Below are 13,159 nucleotides of genomic sequence, written 5' to 3' on the forward strand. Positions count from 1 at the left end.
TCAAAGTTCAACGTGTTGTGCATTTTGAGATGCTATCCTGCATATTAAATAACAGAGGGGTTATCTGAGTTTCCGTAGCCTTTCTATCAGTTCGATTCAGTCTGGCCATTCTCCACTGTTGTGCATGAAAATCCCAGGAGATCAGCAGTTACAGAAATACTCAAACCAGCCCGTTTGGCACCAACAATCATGCCACGGCCAAATGATTTTATGCATTGCACTGCTGCCACACTATTGGCTGATTAGATAATCGCATGATAGGTGTACCTAATAAAGTGCTCAGTGAGTGTATATAGCAAAATTGAGTGAATATGTCCTTTATCCTTTGATTTTACACCTGACCTTTGAATAATTATGTCTGCCTGGAAAAATTATCTTCTATACAGTACTTACCCTGTTCTTGCTATACTTACACTACAAGAAAATGCACCTTGTGCATTGCTTTTTATGATACATAAATAAGAAGTTGTTAATGAGGCCTACTGCACGACAACATGTAGTTGTTCTTAATGGATGTTCTTCATACAATGATTGCAAAAAAAGCGACATTGGTGAAGGTAAACAGGCATTAAAGAACAATCTCTTTATACCAAGCTAATGGAACATTTTTATTTAAGAGCTTTTCCATTAATTTAATACATTATAATTCATGGAAAATTGAAGACATGAATAAATCTGCTTCATCAGCCTTTACTCACTAGGAGGGGCATGATGCCAACAGGGAACACCCTCACAAAAACCACTGATGCTAATCTCATTCACAAATATTCCATTGAAAACTGTGGCACGGCTGGAACACGGCCTTCTACCCACTGCTCCAGATACACACCACACATGGGAACCATTAGGGCACACGAGTTGGCGAGAGTCTCTAGCAACCAGCTGCATCTGTTTATGTTTACCTCCACTCCTACCAGCTAATGCCATCAGTACATCTGCTACTGTGCAATGTAGATGTGGTTACATGCATGATCGACCTGTGATTTTGTAATTGCCCAGCAAGTACGATAAAGAGTCAGAGCGTAACCACCAAAACCTTCCCTTCCCTGAGCCCCTTTCCTCTGCCAGCACTTGTCTTGTTATGGAAAGCTCATTGCTGAAGTGGTTCCATAAATTGAGCCATAACAGTGAGCCTGGTTTTATAAACCTGGGTAATACATGCTTATTCTAGAGAAATACTAACACTAACTAATGATTATCCTGAATATACAGTGGCCCTAAAAAGTATTTGGACACTTAAATCACACTAAAAATGTAAGACTTTTATTGCATTGGAAAACAAAATATAATACCTGCAAACAAACTAGCTTGAAGTTTTTTCAAAACAAACTTTGCATTTCTTATAGTCATTTTTGCTATTAATGACCCAACTGGTTTCAAGGTGATTTTTAGTGTGTGCCCTCGCAACACACTCTCGCATCGAAATCGTCATGATAGGACATTTCTAAATTTGGTTAATTTGTATGATATCGTGCATGTGACTGCACTCGTTTGAATTCCTGCAACTTTCACTACCGCCAACGACATTGCTGGACATTGTTTCCATCTAATACGTGACAATTACTTGCTTCTGTCACACACAACAGCTTCCTATCATGTTTACACGCTCTACTGACTGGTTAAGTTTAGATAAAGGGTTTGGGTTAGGGCATAATATTAATAAGTAGGTCCTTAACACCTCATGAGATCGGGTTTGCCCTCTAGTTCACTAAAATGCCCTAAAAGAGTAACCACAGCTGTATTTCATGATCACATTGTGAAATTATGGACATTTTCCACTAATTTAGACATCCAGAAAGTGAACCTACTGTTACAAACTTCTTGTTTCGCTTGAGAAGTGTGCTTGTGCTATATCTTTCTCTCAAATAAATGCCACTTGGTTTGACATTTTGTTATTTCTCTTATTTGTCATGTCACTTATTTGATATTAAGTCAAATAAGTATCCAAATATTTTTGGGTCTACTATATAATTCAAATTATTATAATCATTTTCATCATCATAAATATAGTGTATTTATTTTATTATTGTAATTATTATTATAGTATTTATTATCAGTTATAATGATGATAATAATAATAATAATAATACATGTATATATATATATATATATATATATATATATATATATATATATACAATTGTATTATTAATAATAATATTAATGCATAGATTTTAATGAATGAATATAAAAATTTTCTTAATAAATCTTTCAGATAAATAAATATTAAAAGCACAATGTTTTAGTAATGTGTGACTGTTTAGCTCATATCATAATCACCTGCGACAATTCTCAGAAAATCTCAGAAAAGCAATGAATTTCACCATCACACTGTTTCAAACATCTCACATATGTGCAATCCATATGAAAAAGAAATGGAGGAACATGAAAGTCATTTTCAAGCCTACACTAACAATATAATGGCTCAAAACAGCCACATGAAAGCCTTGAAATGTTGATGTACTTTGTGGAGTTATTGTGTTTCCTGTTCACAAGTTCATGCAACAGATGCCAAAGCAAACCCTGGTGGCGTGAACCCCTTCTGACCCCCTAAATGAGATTTACACTGTACAGGAGTGCAAAGCTCTAGAGGACACAATATCCAACGCATACAAATGTGCTCTTGTTTTGTCATTTAATATATAACATACATCCAGACACAAACACGATTAGCATGAGAAAGAATGTTCTTTGGTTTAGTCAAATACCGAGACTGTAATCACAATAAATTTTACGATTGTCCGTAGTTTCTTTATTTTCTTTTTTTTTTTTTTTTCCAGATGCTCAGAATTTAGAAGGATATCTTGACTGGGTTACATTAAATGGCCTGCCCTTTTCAAAAGTCTAATTGAATTCATTCAAGCGTGGGAAATTGCATAGTAAAAGCAAATGAGCTAACCTCGCATCTGAGGTTGTTTTCACACCGAATCTGGATATGTGATTCCGTGTCCAGTATTTATGTCTCATGAGTAAAATAATTATGGCCATAAAATGTAAACGCATTGGAAATATGCGCTTTGAAATAACTGTCACTAACCTCACAATTCTGCGTGGTTTCAGACACTTCGTGCATTGACTTCCGACGCCGAAACTTGGATTGTTGCGAAAACTGAAAAGCCGAACCTTGAACAACAGCGACCTCTTCTGGATATGGATCCAACTTATAAAATGGACATATATATTCAAAGCAGGGCCGTAGCAAGGTATTTTGGGCCCCCTGGCACTATATTGCTCTGGGCCCATTTGCTACAAAATATTTTTGTTTAGAATTAGTTGTGGGGCCCCCTGGACCTGTGGGCCCCTATAATCGTTATTACGGCCCTGATTCAAAGTCAACGAAACTGAAGATTTAGCACAGATCTCAATATTGCATGTATTTGTATGTTGGTATATACAATGTTCCTTTTTCAGTCATGAATGTGGAAAAACACACTATTGCTCTGGTAGATTCAGCCTTGGAGCAAATTAAACCTCTTTATGATTATTCTGGCCACATAATCTCCATTGGTTTTAGGTAATACATACAGCATATATTAACCTGTGTGTGTGTGTGTGTGTGGTGTGTGTGTGTGTGTGTGTGTGTGGTGTGTGTGTGTGTGTGTGTGATTTACATGTATATTCTATATACACCCACAAATATCTATAAAAAATATATATTATATATAAGTATTCTAGAAACATTTAAGCTGTTAAGAGGTTTACTTAAGGGTTTATGTGTGCCCATGGTATTGATTTCCAGGGGTATTTTTACCTTTATGAAGGCATATTTTTCTAACATGTGACAACAGAGGCGTAGATTTATGTAAGGATTTTATGGACATATATCCTTACCAACTTTTAGAAAATCTGAAATGTCTCCACCAACATATGGGCAATTTAACCACATAGAAGATACTTTAACTTTTTTATACTATGTTTTTATTTTAATGCCTATTAAAATTCCTCAGTATCATTATTCATGTTTAAATTATTGTCCCACCTCTCCGGGAGCGGCACAGAAATCTCAATGTCACGTGGAACCTATTACTTTTCTCAGCGCTGTTGAGGATGCACCATTTAGTGTCGTTTTTGATTACTGCATAAGATTTTTTATATATATATATATATATATATATATATATATATATATATATATATATATATATATATATATATATATATAATTTTCTAGAGATTACACATGCAGATATCTATTTGTATTTTACGCCCAATCCTTGAAATTAATGGATTTATCGTACTTTTCGTGTATGTTTGTTATTTAAGAAATAAAAAAAATCTGAATTTTGCATGGGGCCCAGTGGAGGAGGGTAAGGCATCCTCTAGAGAAAGGGGTGAACGACTGTGTTAAGTATGGGGGTGAATGGGGAATTGGAAAGTAGAAAGTAGAAAGTGAAACAGTAGAAATGTTCCCCATAATTTGTCTATTTTGAGATGTTATTTGGCACTTGTAACTTTAGCCAATCTTTTGTTTAGATTACCATTAGTTTAATGTTGTATAATACATTTTACAGAATGTCACTTCATGTCCCTTGTTTTCTCAATGTATATACTAAAACTATTGAATTTGATTTTGAAACATTAATCTTAGGTTTATAGCATTGCATATTGTCATAATATAATCCAACATGTTTTTCCACAAATGCCATTTTCCTCCATATCGTTCAGCCTTAGGGTCAGTTTTAAACCTCTTTATTCTTAAAAATAAATAAATAAAATCATGAATATATTTAATGTAGTGGTCCAGAGAAATGGGACACGTGAAGAAATAATGATTATTTTGCCTATATTATCCAGACTGACTCTTCACATTTTCTTAAAAAATGTTTTTGAATATTATCCTACTTGTAAAATGTCTCTACCAACTTTCAAACTAAACCTATGCCCTTGTGTGACACACAGTGTGTTTTCTATTTATGTAAAATACTTAAGTTGAATCAATACATTGAAATAGACACTATAGTGTGTCTGAAATGTCCCATGACTAGTTAGGCCTAGCTTACCAAAATCTCCAAAACAGTTGGTCAAGATAACAATCAAAAAATATATATTTCAAATAAGCTGTAAAATCTGACAACAATGGCTTCATATATTGTGCTTCTTTACAGATTATGCAAAAAAATAACTTGGGCTTGTATAGCTAATGTGCATGCACATTCTCGAGTTGATTGACAGGTAATGTCTGTATCTAGAAGGTGATTGGCTATTTTACCTGTAATGCGGGACTTCCTTTCTAAATCCTTTGACCGTTGGATGTTCCAATTTCTCCCATTAATTTTTAATGGAAGTAGTTCCAATAGAAGTGGTTCGTCTCTGCTTAAATAGTCTCTGCTTTAAGTTTCCTTGTTATAACCATACTTCATTTTATTAGATTTCAAAAACAAGACAAAATACTCACTGAGAAAATATTTTTTTGCATTAAAGCCCTGATTAATTTCTGACCCTGTTCTATGTACTATGTAGACATTTTATTAGATATTCTGTTATATAAAAAATTCTATATACTAGATTTTGTAATATTACTACATGCTCTAGAAAAAAGACTGTATTGAACTGTGTTTGCTTAGCTGCTAGGTAGTTCTTTGAAACGTGTTAGTTAGAGCATCTGTCTGTCTTTAAGGGGAGTGATAGTGATCGAGTAACTTGAGAATTCACACCATATTTGTTTCTGGATACTGCATTTATTTCAGTTTTGAGAGGTGACAAAGGCAGCTGAGGGTGTTCTGAGACAGTAGCCTGTATTTTAATAGCACGACCAACGCGGACTTAGATGTAATCCTTCCCTGCATGTGATTCCAACAGCACTTTGCTTGTCAACAGAAAAGATGCATGGTTCCACTTGATGGTTGTGTAGTAAATCCCAGTCTGAGTGAAAGTGGTGCTTAAATGCGTAGCTGTATTTCAAACTGTGATTAAATCAGCTGTGATTAATGGACTACCAATTGTAATAGTGCTGTATGAAAAGATTCAATAGAATATCACTGGGGGGGTCTGGGTAGCTCATCGAGTAAAGACGCTGACTACCTCCCCTGGAGTCGAAAGTTAGAACCCAGGGCATGCTGAGTGACTCAAGCCAGGTCTCCTAAGCAACCAAATTGGCCCGGTTGCTATGGAGGGTAGAGTCACATGGGGTAACCTCCTCGTGGTCGCTATAATGTGTGGTTCTCACTCTCGGTGGGGCATGTGGTGAGCTGTGCTTGGATGCCGTGGAGAATAGTGTGGGCCTATACATGCGCTACATCTCCACGATTACAGAAAAATCATTGGGTTGCCTTTACTGGTAAACGTACCATATGTGCTGTTCACACATACCATCAATAAGGAAATGTATTGTAATGATACATCTTCGCATTAAGGAAAATTGCCAGAGCAAAATTTACCAGTATTATTAAAAGGGTCGTGTTCACACATGACCTCTAAACTGGAAATTGTATGTAATTTTCTGGAAAAGGCTGTATGTGTGAACACAACAAATGATGCCGCACCATCCACGTTAACATTTCAAAAGTAACCGCTATTGTGCTTTTGGTTGTAAATATATCATGAAATTATATGTAATGTACGGGGAGCCTCAGTTTTTGAGAGGATTTTGGTAGTTACTGAGGTTATGTTAACTTCCTCATCTGTAGTCTGTGATGTTGTAGATGTAGTCTGTGGTTTTATAGAAGGAGTCAACTTTTCAGTGTGGCCTGTTTGTAATCCCCGCATTTGGATGTGTTGGCCATCATGAAAGTAAGTAACTCCTTGTGGGTTACTGAGTATCAATTGCAGGGGTGATTTTGTGACCAGCAAATCACTTAACATCTCTGAAAAACAAATGGAATAGTTTTGCTCGTTTTGAATAACTGATTGACAGAAGATTAACATTTATTTATTTTGTCCAAAAGACACTAACCTGAACATGGTGATGTGTTTTCCAAGGTCCAGTGCATTTTGTGATTTGTCTCTTTAAAGGTGAGAACAGCATCTATCTTGTAGACATTTTGCTGAAGTTTGTCACCCTCTTGACCAACGCATTCCTTGAAAAGGAAACAGAAAATATATACACATACATTAAATATTCCAGAAGTATTAACTCATTTTCCTCAATTACAAATCTTCTAATGTTCTATCACAAAACATTTTGTGATAGAACATTTTTGTAACCAAAATGGGTCTATTTTTATCAGCAGGGGTTTGGCAATGTAACAGGAATAGTGGATGGCTCAAAATACAGTGAAATACTGAAATAGAACCAACAAGAATATGTGAATAAAAAAACATTTCAAGTGTCAATGCTCTGAAATAAATACATCACAGAGTTGAAAATTTAAATATGGGGATTGTACAAGGTCAAGGGTCTGAATAATTTGTGATTCACTGTTTATATCCACAAACACACACACACACACACACACACACACACACACACACACACACACAAATGTACAAAGATAGATATGGATCTTAGTTTAAAACAATCACAATAATATACACTAACCTTCGTTTGTTGAATGAGGGATGTGGGAATGATAAGCTGCACAAAGTCACTTGTCTCTGACCAGGTGAAATTGTCAGTCTGTTTTACAAACAAACTACTGACAGAGAGGGTCTCATTTTGATATCCTCCTCTTTTAGTCAAACCCATGCGCCGTTTATAGATATGCAGCACTGTGTCTGGAGATGAAGACTGGTTCACTGTAAGAAACATACAGAAGAGTATGGTTTTTATATTGAAGTTATTGAACAATTGCAAAATAAAGATGATAAGTGCTAAGATACTATCTTTACAAACCGTTTGGGCAGGTTGCCTCCATGCTGTAGGCATAATGGCCACTGACCAGTTTGAGAGGTAAGAATTGTCCCTCAGATTCAAATACCTAAAATAGTGCAAATTTTAGTGCAAGTAAAACTGCAATTCCAATGTTTGAAACAAAGAATGTTGAATAAATACTTTTCATGCATTTCTTTCACTAATTTGGGAACATTTAACTCAAACCTTAAGCACAGAGTGCCAAAATAAACTTTAAGATGATTCAAGGATAAAATATGCTGTGCAATAATACAACAGACCACCAGGGGGCATAATATAGCATTTTTACAAACTGTTTAAACTCCCCTTGAAGTGCATAAGGAGTGCAGCTCGATTTGGTGTTTTGACATATTTCTACTGAAAAGTGTGGGTGGGACATTTCGAATGACTCATCCCATTTTAAAAATAGCCCAAAGGCTTTAGTTTACAGCCACACATACCCCCTTTCCACCATTCTGCTCATTCTCTAACTGGAGAAATTTGAGAAGTAATCTCTACACCGGCCAGCTTTTCTTAAGACTTGAGAACCCAAAGATGATTTAACTGACACCATTAATCCATAACCAGCCCACAAACTCACACAGCACATCGCAGTCTTTGCTTGTGTTGAGGCTGGAGCCGTTGTGCAACTCCAATGCAGATGAATGAGAAACAAGCAAGTAAAAGATAATATATGTATGCTTTGAATCACAATACACTAGCCAAGCATAAAGAATAAATAACTCTTACTCGAACTGTACATCCCAAGAAACCATCAGCTGCACAAAATTCTAAATAAACTCCAGCAACTTTCATGTCCAGCTCATGCATTGGCGCGTCACATTCAGAAGTAATCATCCCTCTATGCCCTTTAAAGACAATTACCCTCCACGGTGAGAGCTTCATATGGCTGAAAGGTGATAACAGTCACTTTTTAAAGCGATTGTTATTGGAAATTCTGTTTGGAAAATCCATTCAGCATGGATTGTAGTCCATTTGAAGTGCCCTGCATAGGCATGATCAGTTAGAACACAGCCAGACGAGTTGAATAGTTGAATAGGCGAAGGTATGTTCTTGTTCAAGAAAGCATTGTAGGACTTTTTCAACTTATGAGAGAGAGACTGCAGATTTTAAATGCTTAAATCTATTGAAAATTGATTTATTATTTTTTTTTAATAAAAGCAGCTAAACTTTTGATTTCACTGGGTATTTTATGTAATGTTCAACACCATAATTTACTATGTATTCTCACATACACAAATTGGATCCATTAAAAATGATTTAAAAAGGCGATATTTAAATAAATATTATGTAAACAAAGTCTTAATATATCCACAGTAGTTGAAATTAGTCAGTAAAGTCTCTCAACAAGACAATCCTCTCACCTGCACAGGACTTAACACTGTGTCCCTCCTCCCTTGAACTGTTATATTTGGTTTGTTCAGTTCAACATTTACTTGAATAAGACTAGAATCATCCAAAGCCACCACCAGACTCCCTCTCAAAGCCAGAGACCAATCGAGCTGAGTGGAAAAATCACATCAGAAATATTCTACATTAGATGGATTTATCCCTTCATAAACTTACGTATCAACACATTTAATAGAGATTACCTCAATATTCCAGTTATTCACAGGGATCTCCCTTGTAACCTTAAAAACACAAAGGCGATTGTGGAGAATAAAAAGCAAAACATATAGAAAAATTAACTGTACATGTAATAGGATTTGGTCACAGTAATGGTACCTGAATGAAGTCTGAGTCACACTGAATGTACTCTCTATTAGGAGGTGCTGGCACAGCTGGACACTTCATCATAAACTTTTGAGTCCTGCCTCCAAAACGACTTACTCTCTTCAGCAAGTTCAGCACAATCACATAATTACCTTGCTAAAAACATAACATTGCACAAAACAAAATCAAGTTATATTGGTGCAATAAAAAGATGCACTTATGTAATGTTTTCAAAGTTATGAATATGCTTAAAGGAATATTCTGGGTTCAATACAAGTAAAGCTCAATCAACAGCATCTGTGTCATAATATTGTCGATTACAAGTACCACAAAAATAAATTTTGACTTATCCCTCCATTTCTTTAAATAAAGGAAAAATCCAGGTCACAATGAGGCACTTACAATGGAAATGAATGGTGTTTAAAGTGATTAGCCACAAACAAATGCATGTTAGCATGTTCAATTGCTTACTAACCTTTTCTATGGAAAGTTATTGCCAATTTTACAAATTTGTTGCCTGACGGTCTGATTTCAACACACTCAGAAACCCTAAAATGACTGTAAAAATTATTAGTTAAACAACCTTACAGATAAAAAATACATGAGTTTTTACAGAAGAATTATACAATTATAAAAGTAGCTTTTATGAAATTCTAATCTTCACATTTTTGCCTTTAAACCCTGGAAAATATGAGCCCCATTCACTTCTATTGCAAATGCCTCACTGTAATCACGATATTTGCTTTTTTTAATAGAAAAGGAGGGACGAGTCAAAATTAATTTTTGTGTTAATCAATGCCACAAATGCTGTCGATTGAGCTTGACTTAGATTGAACCTGGAATATTCCTTTAAATTACAAATGCTTTACTATTAGTAGTTTACTATTAACCTCTAACTGCACGAAACATCCACTGTACATGACTCTAAAGATATAGTTCTTGTCCAGATCTCTGTGGAGCCCAAAGCCACATGAAGACAGCTGATGGTTTAGATTCTCCAGTGACATCAGACCCACTGGAAAGAGCAGGAAAAATTAGATTAGTAAAACATTTTCTACTTTTACTGTAAATACTTATGAATATAGGTTGCATAAGTTCCATAAGTAATTCTTAAATTTTATCCCCTTTTCTCCCAATTTGGAATGTCCAATTCCCACTACTTAGTAGGTCCTCGTGGTGTCATGGTTACTCACCTCAATCCGGGTGGCAGAGTACAAGTCTCAGTGGCCTCCGCTTCTGAGACCACCAATCCACGCATCTTATCACATGGTTCGTTGTGCATGACACTGCAGAGACTCAGCATGTGGAGGCTCATGCTACATTCCGTGCTCCACGTACAACTTACCATGTGCCCTATTGAGAGCGAGAACCACTAATTGCAATCATGAGGAGGTTACCCCATGTGACTCTACCCTCCCTAGCAACTGGGCCAATTTGGTTGCTTAGGAGACATGGCTGGTGTCACTCAGCACATCCTGGATTCAAACTCGCAACTACAGGGGTGGTAGTCAACGTCAATACTAGCTGAGCTACCCAGGCCCCCCTTAAGTAATTATTACACAATTTTCATTATGTTATTATTAGCTTGTGGGACGTGTTGTGGTCATTTTTTCTATGGTAATTAATTATATTAATGTGTGACGTGTGACATGCATACGGCAATGTGTAAAGTGATGGCAGATAAATTGTGACTCCATAATGGCTTTTTGAATGTTAACCCATTAGATAATTTTGTTGTCTCCTCTTTGGTTAAATTCCATATTTTAAAAAACCACATACACTGCCTGGCCAAAAAAAATCCCTGACACCACGGGCATATATCAAGGACGAAAATGCCAAGATTAATCGGAGCATGAGGAATCATTTTCACACATGAATTGGCCACCACAGAGTCCTGACCTTAACCAATGTCTTTGGGATGTGCTGGAGAAGACTTTACGGAGTGCTTCCACTCTCTCGTCATTAAGACAAGATCTCAGCCAAAAATTAATGCAACTCTGGACGGAAACAAATATTGTGACATTGCATAATATTGTTGAAACAATGCCACGATGAATGGGCTAAAGATGAATCAAAGCTAAAATCTTAATATTAGTGTATGCAACTTTTTCTTTTCTTTTTTTTTTGGCCAGGCAGTGTATCTCACCTTGAATCCTCAATAGTCCAGAAAGCCAAAGCCTCAACCCCTCAATTCTCATTCTGTGGATCCAGACTTCCATATACTCAGAGAAACATTCTACATCACCCTCTAAAAAAGAAAGGAAAAAAGGAAATAAATCAGTTCAGATCAGTTATTTTAATAACACACAGAAACATACTCTGCAGTAAGAATTACCTGCCATGCTTGTAGATGGACTACCCATCCAGTCTCTCTTCTGAATTAGCAAAACATTGCCCCATATGGGCAAAATTAAGTGTCTACGTGAAGCAAAATGGCAATAATATTATCTTTAGCAATATTAGAAGAGATTATACTGAAACCATGAGCAGTTCCTTCAATTGTTCTGCTTGAGGATCAATATAGTTACTTACATTGACAAAAGTAGAATCCTTGTGAGCATCAAGTCCATGGTTTATTGAAAGTTAGTTCATGTGGACAGAGGACTGATACAAATGCTTTTATATTCACAACAAGTCAGCTGTGTTTGTTCTCTTAGATTACGAGAGAGCGTGAAAGCAATGCTGACCCACTTCACCATAAAATTATATGACACGTATACAGTTGTGGGGGAAAAGAAGTGTTTACTAGGAGGGAAAGCCACACATGCACCTGTTCACAATTAAGAATATCTCTTTTTTACATTCCATCACTTCATGAGCTACTGTCACAGTTGTTAACCATCTTTGTATCGCCCTAGGGCAGGCTGGGGAGCTATATTTCTATGCAAACAAGTGCAGCTCCTATCTACTTGAATGGGCAAAGACCGAAATCTCCAAAACAGTTGGTCAAGATTTCGATCAAAGAACATATTTCAAATTAGCTGTAAAATCTGACAACACTGGAATCATAAATGGTACTTCTTTACATCAGATTACGCAAAAACAAAACCCCAGGCTTGTTCAGCTAATACACAAGTTCTTGAGTCGGTGTCTGTATCTATAAGTTGATTGGCTCTTTTGCCTGCAAGGCGGGACTTCCTTGTCTACATCCATTGACTGTTGGGCCAAAGGCGTAGATTTGGCTTGAACATTGGGGGGTGGGGGGTTAGCTCTCCCCAATCCCCACTGGAATCAACGCCCTTGCATTGGGCATTCTAATTTCCCCCATTCATTGGCCTCTGAAGCCATTTCCAAATTCCAGCTTTCAGCAGACTTTTAAAATTTTAAATGCAAGAAAGAGAATATCCTCTGGTAATGTATGACTATAGTTATATAGAATATTAAACAAGTAACTATTTATTTAATTACTTTAAAATGACATTTCTTTTTATGTGATATTCCTATTATTTAGTCCACCCTCCACATAATTGTGTAACTCATCCAACACCATTTTACACTGATAAATGTAGTGCCCTTTGTCTCTTTAAATTCGTAGTTTTTACCGTGCTTTTGTTCTAGATCTGATGTAATGAACCTGTAAGATATGAGGAGCTCCAACACATCGCTACAGTGGGTTCTTACAATTTTGAAATTATTTCAGCCTCTCAGAATAAAAAA

At 36.2% G+C, this 13,159-nt stretch overlaps 1 protein-coding gene across 1 annotated transcript; it reads right to left on the reverse strand.

Moving 5' to 3' along the window:
• Positions 1–6,537: 6,537 nt before the first annotated feature.
• Positions 6,538–11,844, reverse strand: c25h1orf127 (chromosome 25 C1orf127 homolog). Its single transcript, XM_052091758.1, has 10 exons — positions 11,838–11,844; positions 11,649–11,750; positions 10,393–10,517; positions 9,515–9,658; positions 9,382–9,420; positions 9,154–9,291; positions 7,772–7,856; positions 7,478–7,674; positions 6,893–7,016; positions 6,538–6,803 (listed from the first exon to the last, which is right to left on the reverse strand). Exons 1-10 carry the CDS (start codon positions 11,842–11,844, stop codon positions 6,538–6,540), a joined length of 1,227 nt encoding a protein of 408 aa, XP_051947718.1.
• Positions 11,845–13,159: the final 1,315 nt, after the last annotated feature.

Source organism: Xyrauchen texanus, chromosome 25 (genome assembly GCF_025860055.1).
Source record: "Xyrauchen texanus isolate HMW12.3.18 chromosome 25, RBS_HiC_50CHRs, whole genome shotgun sequence".
NCBI classification, from domain to species: Eukaryota; Metazoa; Chordata; class Actinopteri; order Cypriniformes; family Catostomidae; genus Xyrauchen; species Xyrauchen texanus.